Source organism: Ictidomys tridecemlineatus, chromosome 4 (genome assembly GCF_052094955.1).
Source record: "Ictidomys tridecemlineatus isolate mIctTri1 chromosome 4, mIctTri1.hap1, whole genome shotgun sequence".
NCBI lineage: Eukaryota > Metazoa > Chordata > Mammalia > Rodentia > Sciuridae > Ictidomys > Ictidomys tridecemlineatus.
Window position 1 is genome coordinate 141,056,754 of NC_135480.1, and position 21,719 is coordinate 141,078,472.

Consider the following 21,719-nt stretch of genomic DNA (forward strand, 5'->3'; position numbering starts at 1 on the left):
ACCACATTTTCAGAAGTTACATTACAATTTATAAAAATTAGATTTTTTTTTTTTACATTTCTCTGATGTTTTCAAAAATAGCTTCTTCCATTTCTACGCCTTAATTGCATTCTCCTCACAAGTCACTGTATTGGTGCCCCAGGCACATTGTACCCTCTGCTGCATTTAGTCTCTGGAACCCAATTGACTTGAAAAGTGTATTTACCATGAATCGCCTCATTTAGTTCTTTACCACAGCTGTGCCTGGTTCCAAACATCTGTCAGACTTGGAAATTCTTCCCTGAAGAGCAAGTGATACCATAAAAACACTCATTTGGACAGGAATGACAGACTTAATTTATTTTTATTTACATGCATTTCTTTTTTTAAAAAAATATTTTTTTAGTTGTTGATGGGCCTTTATTTTATTTATACTCGGTGCTGAGATTCGAACCCAGGGCCTCACACATGCCAAGCAAGCACTCTACCACTGAGCCACGATCCCAGCCCCATACATGCATTTCTTAAGCCCATTTCGTTCACTCTCATTTTTCTAAATTATTTCCTGACTATTTCAAAATATCCATCCAACCAATTAGAAAGGGAAAAAAATGATAAGGAAAGCCAAAGTATTTCAAAGTGAAATGGTGCTAGTTGATTGTGAACAATGATTCTCTTCGCTGTAGAAGAGGCACAATCACTAGAACCAGCTTTAGAAGTTCAGCCCTGGAACCATCCCACCCCACTTTCCTTTGACTCAACAGTTGTCAGGAACAACCATGAGAGTCCCAAACTCCTATGGGGCTGATTTTTCTATTTAAAGGCTCTGAACTTGTTCTTAATTGAAATCTCAAGTGGAATCAAAATTTACCTGATCACACTGGAGATTTACTCTGTTGAAACCAAGATTGAAGGCCTAGATCTGTGGCTCTCCTAATGATCCAAATCAGATAGCTTCCTAAAACAAGTTGCCCAACAGGAGGCATGAGTTCAGGGAGCTATCATATGTCGTTGTAACTATAGTTAAGAACAACATGTTATATGCTTGGAAAACTTCTAAGAGTATATTTTAATTGTTCTTACCAGAAAAAGTATAGGAATGAATGCATACATTAATTGGCTTGATGGAGCCATTCTACTATATATCTATTATCAAATGTTGTATACTACAAATAGATCATTTTGTCACTTAAATATGATTTTTTAAAAATAAGAGGAAAGACAACAGCACAAATTGCAGGGCTCCAACCAGACATTTTCTAATTCAATAAATCTGGTTGAGGTCAGATAATCTGCATGTCAAAGGAGTCCCAGAAGAGGATGATACTGTTGGTCTTGGGACTGACTGTACTGCCAGAGCCATTTTCCTAATGCTTCCTGTGGCTGCTTGGCTCCCAGCTCCAAGACAGCACTAATTAATATCCAGGTCAACTTCCCCTGCCTTTGGGTAAACTCAAGACCCTATACATTCTAGGCCCAAGTTCTCTCTAAAGTCATTGAACACTCAACGGTCCTTCCGTTCACCCTGCAACCCAACCTCATGCTCCTCTACTCTGCTCTCAAGTATACCCTGCTTTTACAGATCTGTCTTGTCATGAGGTGGACAAATACATTTACTTACCCACTTCATTTCTAGTAAATTTTTCTCTGCAGTTCTACAAAAACATATCCTCTCCCTCATGAAATGATTTTGGAAAGGTATTAAAATCCACAAGTATGTTTAAAACATATGAGTAAGACTCAAAAAAAATCCCTATAATTTATCTCTCTCCTCTAGAGGACATGAATTTTGAATCAGTGTGGCTGACATTAGACCTGCTGCTTCTAGAAATGTAGTAGATTAACATCACCCCCCCCCCCCGTAGTACCATTAATTACAATGTTTGGGATGTTCTTTATGGAGTTTCCTCTAATTCCCCATGCAAGTCTCAGATGCTGATCATGGACCATGGGATTTATGAAAAGTATATACATCATTGGCCACCTGCTTTCTTCAGCCAGAGAAAGACTAAAAATGCATTAAAGTAGAATTCCAGAGATAACTCAAATCCATATTGCTGTTATTTACAAAAGTCTCCTTTTGGTTTCAAATAAGACCTTTATTATCCTAGTTGCTGTACAGCTATTCCAGAGTCAATACATTATTATTTATTCTGGGGATATTCATAGCAAAGCATATGTCCAACCAGAATGGAAACTCTCAAAGGTTTGAAGTAAACAGCTTTATATATGCTTGAAATCTGATGATTACTATGATTAATATCAAGAATCTGTTTCATAGAATCCATGTTTCATCCTCTTGGAGGCAGATTCAAATCTGGAGTTCCTTTGGTCTAGGATATCCTTAGTTTTTGCTGTTTGATAGTGTATTTGAAATTTTATCATCATCTCTGGTGCAGAAATGACAGAGAGTGGAAGCTCAACTCTGTTGGTGGTGGCTTCCTGGAACGTGTGGAGGATGATCCTGAGGCCATGGCAGGCTGACAGGAAAGAGTATTGTGATTAACAAAGCCAACTGAGGCAAAGAAAGGAATGTACAGTCAACATACCACAAATGTCTAACCTTACACTGGAACAAAGCCAAAATCTTAGAGATACCCTCCCTAAATATAAGACTGCCAGGCAATCAAGTAGTTCATTGAATTTTGAAACCAATAGGAAAAATAAGAACCCTAGCTAACTTAAAGATACTCAGAAAAAAAGGAAAGTTGTTTTTTAAAATCAATACTGTGAAGCACATTAATGTCTACATTATTTGATATGACACTTTCCGCATACACACGACATAAACGAGATGAAGGACAAGACACTCTGTACTACAAAATACCGTTTGGCTCTTAAGCAAAGGACAAGTTCAATTCACCAATTGCTTATGGATAATGTATAGGAAATAATAATTTTTAAAAAATAACTATAAATAAATCACACAACATGGAACAAAAAGAGAAAACTGGGGCTGGGTTGTGATTCAGTGAAAGAGCACTTGCCTCACACATGTAAGGCACTGGGTTCAATCTTCAGCATCACATAAAAACAAATAAAAAAAATTTTTTAAAAGACAGAAAACTATTTGCCCCAACATCTTAAAGTAGCATATGTGGTTAGAAGAAATAATTTGAAAAATTACTTTGTGAAAGATAAAGATTTTTCTTTCCCCACACCTGACCCTCTCTCCAACAGCATGCTTAAGGCAATGGAATTAATGTTTTTAAAGCTTCTACATGCAAGAGCCCTATCTAAACATGTTACCTGTTAAATTCTATAAAACAGTTATGATTATTATCCCCATTTTATAAATGAAGAAATTGAGAACAGAAAAGTTCTGTCATTGGCCAATCATTTTGCAGCTAGTGAGTGGCCTGCCCAGGCAAATTGGGGCCGGAACTGTGCTCTCAGCACCTATAGCATATTGCTTCCTGAGAAGATGAGACCAGGAGGTTTATTTTGCTTGCCCTGGAGTTGAGCTATTTCAGACAACAAAGGAGGCTGCATCCAGCTTCCATCTTCTCCCATATACTAGTTATCGTCTCTGAATAAATCTTGAGTCAATACTTAAAGCCCATCCATTGAAGGAGCACCCATATTTCGCCTGCCTGAGGGTTCCACACAATTCAAGCCAGCTCTGATTCTGTCTTTCATGTAGAGCCCAAAACAATAAATATTTTGACTGTCCCTCTTGCCTGGCTATGGGCAGTATTCCTAATGGGATTTTACTTGGAATGAGCACAGAGGATATGTTCCACTTACCATTTTGGCAGAAAACCTACCTGACTATGTTACAGTCCCTGTGTTCTTTGGCAACATTTCATTTTCTACTCTTGGGCACATTCATAACCAAAGAGCAAAGTAGAGAAATTGCATAGACAGAGCCAGCACTCTTCAGAATCTGATACCTAAACATCCAGCTAGACCTAGCCCAGGTGGAGAGTCTGGCAGCCCCGTCAACCTTAAGAGCATTGCTGTCCAATAGATTCCATCATCATGGAAACTTAGATATCTGTGGCGTCCTCCCAGGCAGGTTCTGAGCACTTGAATTGGGGCTAGTGCAACTAAGCAATCAAATTTTAATTCTATTTAATCATAATTAAATTTAAATAGCCACAGATGGCTAGCAACCTCTACATGGGTGGCATAGCTCTTACATTCTACCAAACCAGGAATGCCGGAACATCTAATAGATTGCCAATGTATTTGATATTGCTGCCTTCATATTTTCATTACATTATTTCATCCAACATTACATATTCTGCCACTCATATTTTTAAGCAACTATTACGGTCTAAGCTCCAGGATAAGCACTGGCAATAGCACACCAGTAAACAAAAAGACAAAACTTCCTGTCCTTCTGAAGCTTATATTTTAGTGAGGTTATATAGATGATGAATAACCATACTGTATAATATTTTAGAGGTGATATACTATGGGGAAAAGAGTAGAGTAAGGGGAGTCAGTATAAAAGTAGCAGAAAAGCCTTTGGCCTTTGACACTCGCTTGGTCCTAAGTGAAGGGGAGAAGAGGATAGCCAAGTAATAAGGTGAATCCTGTGTATCCAGGGGTTTACAGTCTAGTAGGGATTTGTTTAGGTCAATCTGTGTTATTAAATGCCCTGTGCAAATACAGAACCCAAAGTTTTTCCTACAGTAGATACTGAGCACCTCTCCTACCACCCTCCACCCCACTCCATCCAGTATCTACCTCCTGTTTCCTTTGTTATATATAGCTTTGCCTTCTATTTTATCATAGCCATCTCAGGATTTTAGAGTGGGGGAAAGAATCAAAAAGAACAAAGATTTTTTAAAAAAAATCAGCAATGATCGCTTTGTGTGTAGCAGTACTGAAATTTGCCAAAAAAAAAAAAAAAACCAAACAGATTGTACCATCATTTTTTTTTGTTGTTGTAGTTGGACATAATACCTCCACTTTATCCATTTATTTTTTTATATGGTGCTGAGGATCAAACCCAGCACCTTGCACGTGCTAGACGAGCCACAACCCCAGCCCCAATTGTACCATCATTATATAGACATTCTGCCCTCAACATGTCAGTTTCACTAAGTTCTTTCTAACTAGCTCAAATGACCAGATGAAATCCTCAAACAAAAGCATAGGTGAATAGTTTTTCTAGGCTAGACACTGAAGCAATATCAGAGCTGCTATTTCTTTCACAGGTCTTAGCTGATAGAGCCATTTATATCTGACCATCAGTAAAAAGTTGAGCAAAATAACCCCTAAGCCCATTTAGTTGTTCCATTCAATCTTTTCCATCCATCTTTCTAACTAGTATTTTCTCAAAAACATCAACGTCAGTCAGTTAAGTGTGATTTTAACATGAATCATCACTTATCCTAAGAGTTATTCTTAGGGCTTCTAATTGTTGAACAAAGTATTTATTTATCTTTTAATCAACTAAAAGACACCCTAGCCATCTGATACAGTGAGGAAATAATTCTGGGAAAATAGTGGATCCTGGAAATCACATTACTGAGTCTTCTCACACGTGATATGAAACATTCTATCTCAGATACAAAACCATTTGTACCCAAACAAGTCATTAACTATATTAATACACTGAGTTGCACCTGTACATTTACATTCGAATAATCCATTTTCAGAAATTCTTCCCTACTGTCTTGTCCTCTAAGCCCAGCTGACTCTTATCAGCTATAATCTACAGGCTTCATATTCTTCACCCATAAAATGGTTGCTCTAAAGTTATATTCTTCCTTTACCTTGAAGTTCAAATGCCCTGGTAGAATTTTCTGATTAGTGCCTTCACTAAAGAAATACAGACTTCAAGCCAGGCACAGTGGTACATGCCTATAATCCCAGCAGCTCAGGAGGCTGAGGCAGGAGGATCCCCAGTTCAAAGCCAGCCTCAGCAAAGGCAAGGTGCTTAGCAGCTCAGTGAGACTCCGTCTCTAAATAAAATACAAAATAGGGCTGGGGATGTGGCTCAGTGGTCAAGCTCCTCCAAGTTCAATCCCTGGTATCAAAAAAAAAAAAGATATACAGACTTCAGAAATCTCAAATTCTGATTAGCAGGAGCTCAAATTCTGATTAGCAGGAGGAGGTGACAGTTGAGTGAGATGGCATGGAATTTTATAAGGGTAATGACTTCAGGGAATCCTGGCATCACAATTTGTTTCTGCATGACCTTTACAAATATGATCCGACATATCTGGGCTCTCTTCAGAGACATCCTGACTACATGGCTTTGAATTGGGGTCTTTTCCATCCCATTCACAGAAATGTTTTATCCAACATTTATAGAAATACTAAAATCTGATTTTTCATAGTGATGGTCCCCTCCAGCTAATTTGCATGCCAGTTACCTTGGTTCAGCTTTGAGCTAGCTAAACATCAATGGGATTCCCTGCTGGTGCAGAAGACTCTACTTAACAAAAAACTACCAGTTTTTCAACATCTATGTGCTAGGACAATGGTGCTTTCTATACAGTATTTTCCCACCTCTACCATCACTAAATATATCAACCTTAAAAGATATGCTGCTTCCATTTAACAGACAAGAAGACAAGATTGAATAATCTGTCTTGGGTTTCTCATTAGTAAATAAAGGAACTCTATTGCAACCAAAGGCACCATATCATAGCAACTTCATTATTCACTCCATCTTCTACAGCAGATTACAAAACCCACCATGTATATTATGAAATTAGCTGAAAAATATATATCATGCTGTGTTGACTTGTAAGAGAGAACTACTTCCATGTGTCAAAACTGAGATTTGTGTGAGGGAAATCACCTTGATATCACAAAAATCCTTAAGGTCTTCACACAGTTATTGAGCATTTTTATGAGCAAAAACATTATGGGGGAGATGCAAGTACGTAAGACTAACTGTTCAAGACAAAAACTACAAAGCAGTTCAAAGGGAGAGCTAAAGTAGTATCCAGAAATAAAATCACTCAAAGCCTTTTGAGATGGATGATCAATTTCTAAACTCCCCATGAATTAAAATTTTTTTAAAAAATGATAGAGTCAGGTGCAGTAGCATACACCTGTAATCCTAGAAGCTCAGGAGGCTGAGACAGGAGGATATCAAGTTCGAAGTCAGTCTCAGCAACTTATGAGGCCCTAAGTAACTAAGCAAGACCCTGTCTCAAAATAAAAAATAAAAAACAGGCTGAGGATGTGACTCAGTGATTGAATGCTCCTGGGTTCAATCCCTGGTACTGGAAAAAAAGAGAGAAAGAGACCAACTATATTCTTAGAAATTAATCTGATTAAGAAAAAGGATAAAAGAAAATCAAGTGGTTGGAAGGTAAAACTATGTCACTTCTCTGTTTTCCCAAAAAGGTTTGAAGTCGGTCCTACCATGAGAACAAAGACAACATGGTCTCCCAACAGAGCAGGCAGCTTTTCATTCAGTCAATTCACAAGCATCCCTCCAGAGCCAACATTGAACCATAAACTCTTCTAGAACTTAAAGTACCAGCAAAACAAGCAATCTCTGCTTTAAGCAGTTCATAACTGGTGAAATATTTTTCTGTACAATGTAATAATTATAGTAGTAGATGTCAAGTGCTTTGAGAACATCATGAAAATGGTAGTCAGAGACTTTTACACAGGATGTAGAGTTTGAACTGAGTTTTAAATGATGAGCTCAGGAGTAAAGAATATTCTAAGCAGTTGACACAGCAAGTTCAAGGGCATAGTGGTATGCAAAAGTCTGGTGGACTTGGGACATTCAGTGTTTGGAACACGTGTGTTCAGCACTGATGGAATGATTCTTCTCTAAAGCAAACATGATTCTATCCTGCCCTTTCTAAAAGAGAATTCCATCACTAACAAGATAACAACATCTCAACTTACACATACATACCACAATTAGATGTTGAAGAGAGAATTCACTAAGAGGTTGATGAGGCTGATTACCACTGAAATATGGAGCAGACTGCTACTTCACAATGTCTCATCTGAACAGGAGCACTGAATGGGGTTGTCGTCAACATCATCACATCCATATATCTCTTCTTGACATATTGTGCCTTTTTTCCACATCAAGAATCCCCTCCTCTTGAATCTGGGCTGCTCTAGAGACTGGCCTGATTAATCAAATGCAAGGAAATGACATTCTGGGACTTCTGAGGCCAAGTCATAAGAAACCTTGAAAGTTATGCCTGTCTTCTTTTAATACTCTCACTTGGAACCCTCACTGTAGGAAAGACCAATTTCCACGCAAGTTTACCTTACATTCATCAGGGAGAGAGCAATGCATCTCAAGCTATAGCTCTCTCAGCTATTCCAGGCCAGGTGCCAGACTTGGAACCAAGAAAATGACTTGGACATGACAGCCCCAGAAGATGACACATGCAAAATTAAGGCCCCAGTCACTCAGGCCCATCTGACCCACAAAGGCTTCTTCAGCCATTCCAGCTGAGGCCCCAGATATCACTGGGCCAAAAGAAAAAGAAAAGGTCATCTGCTCTATGCTCTGTTTGGTCCGTAAAATAATAATACATAAATGCTGTTTCATACCCTTAAGTTTTGAGGTGTGTTACCTATTAATAGATTACCAGGATATATGGTATATAACCATGTAGAGCTGAATAGTATTCCCATTAAACCCCTAAAATAGTGCCTGCCACATAATAGGTATCGGTATGGTTTGTTGAATAAATGACGAAGTAAATAAGTGTGTAAATATCTTCATGGGGTGTTTGCAAAACTCCATATAATGAAGCTTTCTAAATATAAGTATCTTCATTTCTCAAGTGTAAGAAAGAATTGGTGGTCTCTAAACCCCCTGAAGTAGAACAGTGTCTTGTCCAGCCTAAACCAAAGGTCTTTCCAAGACTGCAGAGCACTATTAATTTCAGGAGAGAATTCTGCATTGTACACAAAGGGCAGACCACAGATTACCCTACTCAACAGAAGGGAATATATCAGAGATTCTTTTCTAAGAAGCATGATAGCATTTGAAAAAATAGCAAATGTTTATATAGGACTTGTTATGTGCCGGGCACTTTTCTAAGCCTTTAATGAAGATGAATTCATTTAACATTCATAAGTCTATGAGATAAGCACTATTATAATTTCGATCTTACATACATGAAAGAACAAAGTATAAATAACTGGCACAAGGTCACACAGCCAGCTGGTGAAATCCAGAAAGCCTGGCCCTGCTGGTCATGATGCCTCTATTAACAATGCTCTACTGCCTCTCTGGGGAGAATCATGCTGTTACTTTTGGCCCCAGAGCTATGGCATTTAGGAGGAAGTAGCAACTGTCACCCAGGGGATGGGAAGGAGGGGCAGAAGGAGAGTAGGGAAATGCCATTCTCTAGGACCATCGTCAAGACACATAACTTTCTGTGTCCTTTCTGTAATTCTTGGTAATTTGCTTTGGCTTCAAACAAATGATAAAATTCCATTTTTTCTTGAGAGAATTCGAGATTCTGTGGGAAATGATGTCTTTTAAGTACCAAATTGTGGTATTAACAGCTTTTTATTTATATAAGAAAAATTTTCTCATTTTGTGTCTGAAGAAACTAATAGAATCTATGGGGGTCACAGGAAGGGCTCCTCTCCTCGAAAGCCATTAATTAACTTTGAGATTAGCTCTTATAGTCTTGCTGAATTCTAAATGTAATTTCTAATTTTCATATCTAGGAACAAAAATCTGATATTACAGATAATTAAATTTATTCTAAGAAAAGTATGTCTGTATGTGGGCTGTATTACCAGTGCTATAATAGAATACTAATTGCAAACTCTGGGGAGTTTTGTTGGTTATCCTGAGCCCTGGATAAATATTGACCTATTTTAAATTACTCTGTGACTCATCTAAAAGGCTCCAGATCACAAGTGCAGCATTTAAATGGAGACACAGATGCCATAGTAAAGACATTTTCTTCTCTTAAATGATTATACTTCTTATCACAAAGCACTCTAATTTTAGGTGTACCAAAAATAACATTGGTACATATGGAGTCACAAATTAACAGTTTCCATAAATAATGCCACTTTGTCAAAGAGCCAATCCTAAAAGTGAAGTTTCACATAATACTACAACCATGTTTGGATGTGAAGAAATTTTCAATCACTATTCCAGTGCCATAAAAAGAAATCTAAAATGGGCTTATCTCTAATTTTGATGCTGATTAAATATCACAGTCAACATTCTTAAATTACTCCAATGTCATACAGAAGAAAAGTTGGAAGAGATAGAAAAACAATCATTTAAAGCAGGCTCTCAGCCACAGTGGCGCACACACATCTGTAATCCCAGAAGATTTAAGAGACTGAGGCAGGGTGGTCACAAGTTCAAGACCAGCCTTGGCAATTTAGCAAGACCCTAGCTCAAAGAAAGAAAAAGACCTGGGGGTATAGCTCAGTGACAAAGTGCTCCTCAGTTTAATCCCCAGCAACACACACATACCTTCCAAAATCCTAAGGAATATGACCACAAAAGAGAGGGTCTATGAGGAAGACAGAATATAAATCTTTGTACCAAGCAGAAAATATGCAACTTAGCAAAGACTTATTTAAAAAAAAAAAAAAAGGTGAGAAGCAATCTTCAAACTATCAAATGCTCTTTGCTGTGATCATAGTTTTACCAATTTTCCCTTATCTTCCCTAGACTTGTCTGATCACCTTCAAATGTTCTCTGGATACAATATACGTGTTATACAGAAAGGAAAGCATTTTCCTAAAGAAAAATAAGCTTAAATTTCTACCTGCAATGCAGATCGTTAATAAGCTAAGGACACACTGAGAGAATACATAGGAAAGGCAGAATCATGGAGACAAGATTAAATAGATTCAACTCAATATGGAGATCATCAAGCTCTGAGATGTAACACAAATCATTTAACCTCCTTTAGGGAGGTCTCCTATTCCACCAGGTGGAACTCACACCTTCTTGCCTCACAACATTGTTATGAGTGTTATCTCCCTAGCATTGCACCATGCAAACCATGACATACTATGGTTTCAGGAAATGTTATTTGTAATCTTATTTAAAACAAGTTTATTAAATGTTTGTCAAAGGCATGAGGTGTAAAATCTATCATTTCTTTGTTAAGGGGGAAATTTGAAATGTTAGGGAGCTGTTAAAGCAAAATGACACCAAAATGATGTTTTCTTCCTGATGCAATTAGAAGGATGGAGAAAGGATTGAACCAGGAATATTGGTTATTTGCCATTTAATGAATACTACATAATGTTTTGGATAGACCAAAACACTTTTGTTCTTTGTCATATCATTTTTGTTCTATCAGCAATAGGTGTTTCTACTTTGGGAAAGACCAGCATACTTCTTGCATTCTGTGGTCCTTGTTGCTAAGCAATTTATCCAAAGATATAACCTCAGTCAGTTGTGAAACTGGGCTCAACAGTATAAGATTTTTCATGTCTTCAAGCTCTCCTAATCAGTAAAAACCTAAACTAGCTTAACTGCACATAATTCCTCAATTTTTTACAAAGTGGCAGACTGAATGCAAATGACAGGCAGATCTCTCAAACAGTTAATGACCTCAGGGAATTTGAATTTTATTACAGATGGTTAGCAATGGAAAACAAATTTTGAATTGTAATAAAAATTAAAGACCTGCAGATGAATGATCAGACCTATCAAGTGTCTAATCAGGGGACTCCCTTCTGTCGCTAATCATGTACAACACTTACACACACTTGACACTGCAGAACTCTCTAAACACATTCACTTGGATTTCCTGTCAAGTAGATATATGCCCAGGTATGAGTGCTCTTCAAGAAAATTAATTGGCAACACAAATTCGATTGTGTCACTTTCCTTAAATGCTTCAGTGGCTTCTCAATTGCCTTGGGGATAAAACCCTAAAGCTTTAACATGATTTCCCCCTTGATCTTCTCCATGAAATGGGGCTGCTCACCTTCTTTGGAGCCTCATTCTGTTTTTCTAGTTCTCTCTCTTTAATCAGATTTTCCTTGCTGTAATAAAAACCTGGGATAATCACCTTATATAAATAAAAGGTAGAAATAAAAGGTTTATTTTGGCTTATGTTCAGAGGTTTCAGTTTGGTGTTTCAGTCAGCTTTTTCACTGCTGTGACTGAAAGACCCGACCTGCACAATTGTAGAAGAGGAAAAGTTCATCAGGATCTCAAGCTTTGAGAGGTCTCCATCCATAGACAGCAGGCTCCTTTCTTCCTGGCTTGGGGTGAGGCAGGATATTATGGTAGAAGGGTGTCCCAGAGGGAACCAGCTTACAGTGTGATCAGAAGCATAGAAAGAGAGACTCCACTCTCCAGATACAAAATATATACCCCATAGTCACGCCCCCAATGAACCACTTCTTCTAGTTGCACCCCACCTGTCTCCAGTTACCACCTAGTTAATCCCATCAAGGATTAGTTTGCCGATTGGGTTAAGGTTATAACCCAATCATTTCTCCTCCAAACATTCTTGCGTCGTCTCACATGTGAGGTTTTGGGGGACACCTCACATCCAAACCATAACAGTCAGTGACCCATTGGCTCCATTATTTGTTCATGTGGCAGCACATTATATGGTGAGAGCGTGAGGCAGAGAAAACTGTTTGGCATTTCAGGATGTTTTTAAAAAAAAAAGAGCAGAAGAGGCCTGAATATCACTTTCAAGGGTACACTCCCAGTGACTCAAAACCTCCAATAGACCCCAGTTCTTGAAGCTTCCACCCTCTCCCAATGGCACCAATATGGAGGCCAAGCCATCACCACATGAGCCTTTGGAGGACATTCAGGATCCAAAGTATGATACTCTCTATACTCCAGTCATACTAACTTCCTTTTATCTTCTCCAAAAAGAGGCCTGTTTATACCACGTTCATCTACTCTTTCGCAGCTGCATCACTTCTAATCCCGTGAATGCTCATCCTTCAAGTCTCAAATGAAATAGCACTTTCTCAGAGAAGTCTTCCTTGAACCCCTCAGATTATCTGTCATAACCTTCTCTACTTCTTGAACACTGAGACTGCAGTTGAATTGCTGGTGAATGTCATTATATTCTACGGGCACATAACTCCCTGAAGTGGGAAGTGTATATATGTTGTCTATCCCTGTGTCTCTGGCATATACTACAGTGTCTGGCACTAAGTAGACATTCGCCATTCATCTGCTAATGAAGAGATACAGTAGAGCCAACTAGAATAACCTAGAAAATCTTGAGAGAAGATTTGGTATCATTTTCTCCCCAACACCATCTGGACCATTCTCTTTTTCTAAATATTGATTTGGATCTTTCTGGAGAAGGATGGGTAGAGGGGGAACTCAATCTTCCATCCATTTGAGTGACTTTGAAGGTCCTGGGTGTGGTTCCATCCTGAGGGATGCTATCCTTTTCAAAATAAAACCACTGTAATATCCAACCCAGTGGGCTCAGATAAACCACACACAAGCCAGAGCACAGCAGGGCACTCAAAACACAACATTCTTAAGTATCTTGCTTTCTCTTAAGCAATAAAAATCAATCTTACTTTCATGTTGAAGGAAATCTCACAACTATCTACTCCAGTAGCCACAGTAGTGAATAGAGGAAGACGTGATACACTTGGGGCAAAAAGAGGCAGCATGGTAGGATGGCGGGAGCACTGGCCAGAGAGTCAGAAAAGCAGTTCTTGTTCTGAAAACTAGGTTCTGGTTCTGACTCTGCCACTTATTTTGCTGTGTGACCCTAAACATTTGGATCCTACTAGCTAAATGCCCTGGCTTTAGAATTGAACAAATCTATTGTCCGTTGGGGTCTTATCACTTACTATTTTATCTAAGAGTTGCTGATACTTCAATAACATAGGCAAAGTGCAGGTTGTAAAATACTGGACAAATTATGGAAAATGTTCCACTGGTCCTTGAGAGAACTTTGATCCTTTTGCTTTTGAACAGTGTCTGTTAATAACAAAATGAAATAGCCAATATGATACCTTTTTATGGATCAGACTTTTGTTCACTGCAACAGAACAAAAACTTGATGTAAAGAGTGATGACCTGAATCATAAACTGGATAGGCTACCACCTGTATGCTTTTTTTTAAAGGAAACATAAATGCTCTTTGTGCTTATTGATGCTCAAAAATTCATGATTGATATAACCTTTCTTTGCACAATTAGAGATGACTTTGCAATTTACAGGGAAGTGATATAGTCAATTCTTACCAAGATACAGATTATTAATTTGAAAATGTTTTCTGATGACAATTTGGGGAAGAGTACATTAAACACATGCCATATGGGAGGGGATAAAAGAAAAAGAGCAACAACAACAAAATGAAATCAATCTTCCTACTTTACTCTGTTAGGTTCTGAAACATTAAAAGGGATTTATTTTTAAAGGTACTCTTTTTAAATTATCTTAATTGAAGTAACTATTTTGAGAATAATACAGGAAGACAATCTTATTATCTAAATTCCTCATAATGCTTTCTTGTGTTCTATAACATTTCCATTGCATTCTAGGGTCACTATGGTTAAAAATAATTGTACTGGATATTTCAAAATAGCTAAAGAGAAGATTTTAAGTATTACCACAAAAATGCTAATTGTATGAAATGCTGGATATGCTAAACTATGGTTTAATTATTATACAATGTATCAGGTTTTGAAATATCATACCATGCCCCATAACTATGTATGATTATGTGTCAATTAAAAATAAATTTTCAAAAGAAATGTATATCAAAGAGGAGCTGGATTGACCTATTTGACATTGGTTTCTATTGCAGGCTTATAAATGAATCTTTGAGGGACCAGCTGCTGGTGACTATACAGAAGACCTTCACATACACCCGAACCCAAGCTCAACATCTGTTCATCATCCTCATGGAGTGCATGAAAAAGAAGGAATTGGTATGTAATTCCCCCATGGGTGGCAGAGGCCTTCTCCATGTGACCCAAATATTTTCTTGAATCATGCACCATTTTTTTTCCCCCTGGTCGAGCTTACAACCCTCCTCAGGCTCACTGGTCCCACCAGTTTTCTCACCTAAATAGCAAAGACACAAGTCTTTCAGCCTTGGATTTAATGAAGCATGTGCAGTAGGGTTTTAGCATAATTTCCTTTTAGAGCTCATCTGAATGCTTCCAACTGCCTTAACCAAATGAATTGAGCAAAAATAGGTTTCCTCCTAGGAAATGCTCAAGTTGATCCTTTCTTGGGTTTGGGGTTTCACTTTGCTGGTAAGTAGCAAGTCAGTACTTTGCGGCAAATATCTTTAGTGACAGCATCCAAACTAATCTGCTAATCCATCATGGTAGAAAATGAAGAGACATACCCAAGAAATGCTAGTAATATCTGTATGCAGTTTCTGAAATGTTGTCTAGTAGCTATTGAAACATTTCTTACATCAGAAAAATGTCTAACAAATGTGGTAATAAGGAGAGACCCTCTTGAGCAAACATTTAACACTTGCTATATGCCAGGCAGGTGCCAGACATCTATTAACTCGTCCATCTTTGTCCTGATCAGAGAGGTATGATTATTGCCTTTACCTTACAGATGAGGAAACATGGACTCACTTGATTAGTAAATGAGAAGCTAGGACTCAAAAACATCGTTGTTTTTTTTTTTTTTTAAATTGTCTCATTGAGGCCAATGTAGTGAATCGCCTATTGAGTATATTCCCATTAGTTCCCATCAGGCCTCTGTTTGCAAAGTGCCGAAGTCTGGCTTGGCACAAATCAGGAGCCACTTGTCAAAAAGAAACTAACTTTATTTTTAGAACTACAAACGCCAAACAAAACAGCTCCAGGGAAAAACCCTCAGAGCCCAACTGCCACCCCCGGCTTCCACAAGCCTCCCTCTCCCACACCCGCCTTTCCACCTCCCACAATCCTCCTCCTCTTGAGGCCGATTGGCTGGGTTGCGTGGGCAGAGCCAAAGAAGTCACCCAATGAGCAGCTCCGTGGAGGAGCCAATCAGCTAGATGTTGCTGGGGCAGCTGTGAGCCAATCATCAGCTGGCAGTCTGAAGGGCAGGGAAACAGCCCAATGAACATCACCGCAGAGGAGCCAATCAGCTAGATGTTGCTGGGGCAGTCTGAAGCTTGCTGGCAGCTGGAAGTTTGCTGGGGCCCCTTTGGCTGTGGCTCTCAACATCTCCCCCTCTCTGTTTAAACAACAAGCATGTGGCTTATGGACCGTGCCTGCCTTAGGTTGTCCAATACATATGGTCCTTACCCGTCTTCGGATGAGCTGACCTCAGGGCGTCAGCCTCCTGTCTTAGGTTGGTACCATTGTAATTGGATCTTACCCGTCATTGACTACCGGTCCAGTATACAGCCACACCTGTGGAGAGGTCTCAGCAGGGGGGGGGGGTGAGGTTCTTTGCCTCACCTCTGTTGACCCTCAAATTTTAGCTGAATGATCATGACAAGCAGAAGGGAGGAAGATATACCAAGTCAATTGACGGTTCTGTAAGCAGTTCAGTGTAAGTTCTGTAAGCAGTTCAGTGATGGCTATTGCAGAAACTGTAGATTAGTTTTATCTTTGTCTTCACCGGCACAGGGATGAAGATAGGAATTCTGGCAATAATGACTAAAGAAAAAATTAGGTAACATTCCAGAAGACACTAAAAGAAAACAATTTTCTTAACAATTTATATTATCTTCATCGGCACTGGGATGAAGATAGAAATTCTGGCAATAATGGCTAAAGAAAAAATTAGGTAACATTCCAGAAGGCACTAAAAGAAAACAATTTTCTTAAAAGAAAACAATTTTCTTAACAATTTATATTATCTTCATCGGCACTGGGATGAAGATAGAAATTCTGGCAATAATGGCTAAAGAAAAAATTAGGTAACATTCCAGAAGACACTAAAAGAAAACAATTTTCTTAACAATTTATATTATCTTCATCTGAAGATAGAAATTCTGGCAATAATGGCTAAAGAAAAAATTAGGTAACATTTCAGAAGGCACTAAAAGAAAACAATTTTCTTAACAATTTACATTATAGTGAAGAGAATTATTAAATATAATGAAAACGAAAGGTGAGAGTAAACAAACAGATCTGTTAACCTCCTTTTTTGTTTACATATTAAAACAATTCTTAACAGTTATTTACCCAATTTAAATTAAACCATTTAAATCACGTGAATAAAAAAAAAAATTTGGATCCATCTTTTCATGAGCGCTCATCATATATATGAAAATACATATATTGGACATACGTACATTCAAACATATAACACAAAACACAAGTGTGCACACATAATATAATACATACAACACATAACATAATAGTAAAGGCCTTATAACTTTTTACAGGTAAAATCTCTATTGCAATGTTTAAAAACTCTATAGTCAAAAAAAAAAAAAAATAGAACTGATCAGCAAAACATTAACCTAGGTCTGTATGAGCTCAAAAAAATAAAATAGAACTTCATGATATGGGAAAGGGCAATAATAAAATAGATATTGAAAAAAGCATCCTGGTTCTGTCGCAGATGTAAGGATAGCCAAATTAGAGTTTTGGATATCAGCTATTATGGATTTGAGCTAAATCATCTTCTTTTTGGTCTGTAGAAATCGCTTTAGTTAATCTCTCTGGAATCCAAATCGGTTGCTGTTCTCCCTGTGGAAACACAAAAACAGACCCCCGACTCCAGACAATCACTGGGTCAGGATTTTAGTTAATCTCTCCGGAATCCAAATCAGCTGCTGTTCTCCCTGTGGAAACACACAAACAGGCCCCCGACTCCAGACAATCACTGGGTCAGAACCTTGGTTAATCTCTCTGAAATCCAAATCGGCTGCTGTTCTGGGTCAGAACCTTGGTTAATCTCTCTGGAATCCAAATCGGCTGCTGTTCTTCCTGTGGAAACACACAAACAGACCCCCGATTCCAGACAATTACTGGGTCAGGACCTTTCCATTGTCCTGTTAGAATATCTTTCCAAAGTACCTTGGGCTTATGTACATTTTTTGGACACATATGCCTTTCTGCAGCACTAAGTCCTGATGAATCCAAATTTAAAAAGTTTAGAGTAAAAAGCGTTATTTTAAGTTTATCTTTGGGGAATATATACCCCTTCCCAATTCCATCTTTTTGCTTTAATAAGTACATTTTAATAGTTTGATGAGCTCTTTCAACTATGCCTTGACCCTGTGGATTGTATGGGATTCCTGTTATATGAGTAATGCCAAATGATGAGCAAAATTGTTTAAAAGAAGTAGACGTATAACCAGGGGCATTATCTGTTTTTAACTGTTTTGGAATGCCCACAGTGGCAAAATTTTGTAAGCAATGAGCTATAACATCTTTAGTTTTTTCGCCGGCATGAAGGGAGCCCATCAAAAATCCAGAAGAAGTATCAATTGTAACATGCAAATATTTTAATTTTCCAAATTCTGGCAAGTGTGTGACGTCCATCTGCCAAATATGGTTAGGCATCAATCCTCTAGGATTGACTCCAAGATTAACTTGTGGTAAAAAGGTCACACAATTTTGACATTGTTTTATTATTTGTCTAGCTTGTTCCTTAGTTATTTTAAAACGCTTTTGTAAAGTATTAGCATTGACATGGAATCTTTCATGAAAATTTATAGCTTCTTCTAGTACAGAGAAAATATGTATGTCACGTGTAGTTTTATCTGCTAAATCATTGCCTAAACTAAGGGCTCCAGGCAATCCTGTATGTGCCCTGATATGTCCTATAAAGAATGGATCTTTTCTGTCCCAGATTAAACTTTGTATAGTGGAAAACAGAGAGAAAACAGTAGAAGAAGGGGAAATTCTACCAGCATCTTCAAGGGATACTATAGCATTAACTATATACTGGCTATCAGAAAATAAATTAAATACAGAATCTTTAAACATCACAAAAGTTTGTAATACTGCATTAAGCTCTACCTTTTGAGCTGATTGTTTGGGTACTAAAAATGTAAAAGTTTGATCAGGTGTAACTATTGCTGCTGTACCATTATTTGACCCATCAGTGAATATATTTGGAGCATTCATGATAGGTGTTTTTCTTGTCATTTTTGGAAAAATTACAGGATGCAATGACCAAAAAGACAATAAAGGATTAGATGGTAAGTGGTTATCAAATGAAACATTAGATTTGCACATTATTATTGCCCAAGTATTTAACTCATTAGCTAATTCATCAATTTGATTCATAGTATATGGAGTAATAATTTTATGGGGAGAAATTCCAAACACTGCCTTTGCTGTTTTTATTCCTTTGAGTATTAATTGTCCTACAGCCTCAGGATATCTAGTAAGAATAGTGTTAGGAGAATAAGATAAATGTATCCATAATAATGGACCTTCTTGCCAAAATACTCCTGTAGGAATATTTTTTGTTGGTAGTACAATAAATAATAAAGGCAAACTTATATCAATTCTATCCAAATGCATATTTTCCATATATGTTTCAATGATTTTTAATGCCTTTCTTGCTTCAGGCGTTAACATTCGGGGTGAATTTGGATCTGATGGACCTTTTAGGATATCAAATAAAGGTCCCAATTCTCCTGTTGGAATACCTAGATAAGGCCTTATCCAATTTATGTCTCCTAATAACTTTTGAAAGTCATTAAGTGATTTGAGTTGATCTACTCGTATTTGAATTTTTGGTGGACGGACCATGGTTGAGGATAATAGAACTCCTAAATAATTAATTGGAAAATTTAATTGCACTTTATCTATTGCTATCTCTAGATTATAATTTTTTAATAAGTTTGTAAGTGTGGCATAACATTCTAGCAATGTGTTTTTAGCTTTGTGTGCCAATAACACATCATCCATATAGTGAAATATTTGTAGTTCAGGATTTTGATTTCTAAGTGGCTGGATTACTTTGTTAACATAAATTTGACACATAGTTGGGCTGTTAGCCATCCCTTGAGGGAGTACTTTCCATTCATATCTCTGATCAGGACCTTCATGATTTAGTGCAGGGATAGTAAATGCAAAACGTGGACTATCCTCAGGATGAATTGGAATCGAAAAAAAACAATCTTTAATATCTATAACTAAAACATACCAAGTTTTTGGCAAAGCAGACAATTGAGGAATCCCCGATTGAGCAGGTCCCATAATGACCATTTCATTGTTAATGGCTCTTAAATCTTGCAGTAATCTCCATTTACCAGATTTCTTTTTGATGACAAAAATGGGAGTATTATGGGGAGATACAGAAGGTTGTATATGTCCTTCCGCTAATTGTTGTTTGACCAGATCATGGGCTACTTGTGTCTTTTCTTTAGTCAAGGGCCACTGAGGAACCCATACTGGTCTTTCTGATTTCCATGTAATTTTTATTGTCTCAGTGGCCCTTTGTGAAAATCCAACCCATGTCTGTCTGTTCCTTGATCTATTTGTATTGGTGCTGCTATACATTGTTCTTGTCTTTCTAATCTTTTTCCTTTCCTAAAACCTTGTCTAGCCATAATAGTGGGTGCATTTTGATTGATATTATTTGTTAATGTCAAACCTAATTGATCTAAGACATCTCGTCCCCATAAATTTACGGGAAGATGATCCAATACATATGGCTGTATAGTTCCTTCACATCCTTCAGGATCCTTCCAATCTAATAGCATTGCACTTCTATCGGGACTAGTCGCCACTCCTAGGCCTCGAAGCGATTGAGTGGCTTGTTGTAATGGCCAATGTTTTGGCCATTCGTGACGAGAGATGATGCTAAGATCTGCACCTGTATCCAGTAGCCCATTAAATTCATGTCCTTGAATATTTAGTTTTAGCATGGGGCGAGAATCTAAATTTAAAGAAAGCATAGCCCAATCTACACCTGTGGAGCCTAATCCCTTGGAACCTCTTTCTACAACATGACTGGAAAATTTATCATGTAGGCTTGGTATTATTAGTAACTGTGCTATTCTATCTCCTGGTGAAATTACTGATATACCCTTTGGAGAACTGGCTATAATTTTTATTTCACCTTCATAATTGGAATCAATTACCCCAGGACTTATCAAAAGTCCTTTTAGAGTAGAAGAGCTGCGTCCCAATAATAAGCCTACTGTTCCTTTGGGAAGAGGTCCTTTTACCCCTGTGGGAATGATTTGAACTCCCATCTCTGGAGTTAGTACTGATTTGGTGGAGGCGCAGATGTCCAACCCTGCGCTCCCTCTGGTTTGTCTGATGAGGGATCTGATGTGCTGGGCACTACCTTGATGGGGTTGCTGGGTTCCTCCAGTGCTCCGTATATTTGTGGTTTGGGGCCCCGGAGCATTGGGGCCCCCTGTCCATTTTTTGGCAACGGAGCCCGATGCCTTTGTCCACGATATTGTGGATAAACACCTTGTCCTTGTTCGTTTTTTGATAATGGAGTACCCTCTATGGTGGTTTGAGGACGGTATTCATTAGCCCAATATAATGGAGTACCCTCTATGGTGGTTTGAGAACGGCATTCATTAGCCCAATGTCTCCCTCTACGGCATCGTGGGCAAATACCCGGTATTCTACTTGTTTGATACCTAGTTTTGTTAAACCCTCCTCCTATGGGGCAATTCCTTTTAAAATGTCCTGTTTGTTGACAATTGTAGCATGTTCTTGGCCTGGCATCTAAAGCCTGTTTTACTGCAGCTGCCACAATTTGCCCTTGTTCATTAATGTCTCTGGCATCTAAAACCTGTTTTACTGCAGCTGCCACAATTTGCCCTTGTTCATTAATGTCTCTGGCATCTAAAGCCTGTTTTACTGCAGCTGCCACAATTTGCCCTTGTTCATTAATGTCTCTGGCATCTAAAGCTTGTTTTACTGCAGCTGCCACAATTTGCCCTTGTTCATTAATGTCT

General features: G+C 38.1%; 1 protein-coding gene across 37 annotated transcripts in view; it reads left to right on the plus strand.

Moving 5' to 3' along the window:
* Positions 1-21,719, plus strand: part of Trpm3 (transient receptor potential cation channel subfamily M member 3) — an 819,042-nt gene that overhangs the window by 608,297 nt on the left and 189,026 nt on the right. For 36 of the 37 annotated variants that reach the window (XR_013438078.1, XM_078047505.1, XM_078047535.1 and 33 more), the window contains one exon: positions 14,676-14,799. Coding sequence is in view for 36 of the 37 variants with exons in the window: in XM_078047505.1 (XP_077903631.1) it covers positions 14,676-14,799 (124 nt within the window). In the remaining variant the exon portion in view is untranslated. Of the gene's footprint in view, positions 1-7,296; positions 10,996-14,675; positions 14,800-21,719 lie in introns of those variants that run through there. The other variant, XM_078047541.1, reaches the window with a different exon arrangement.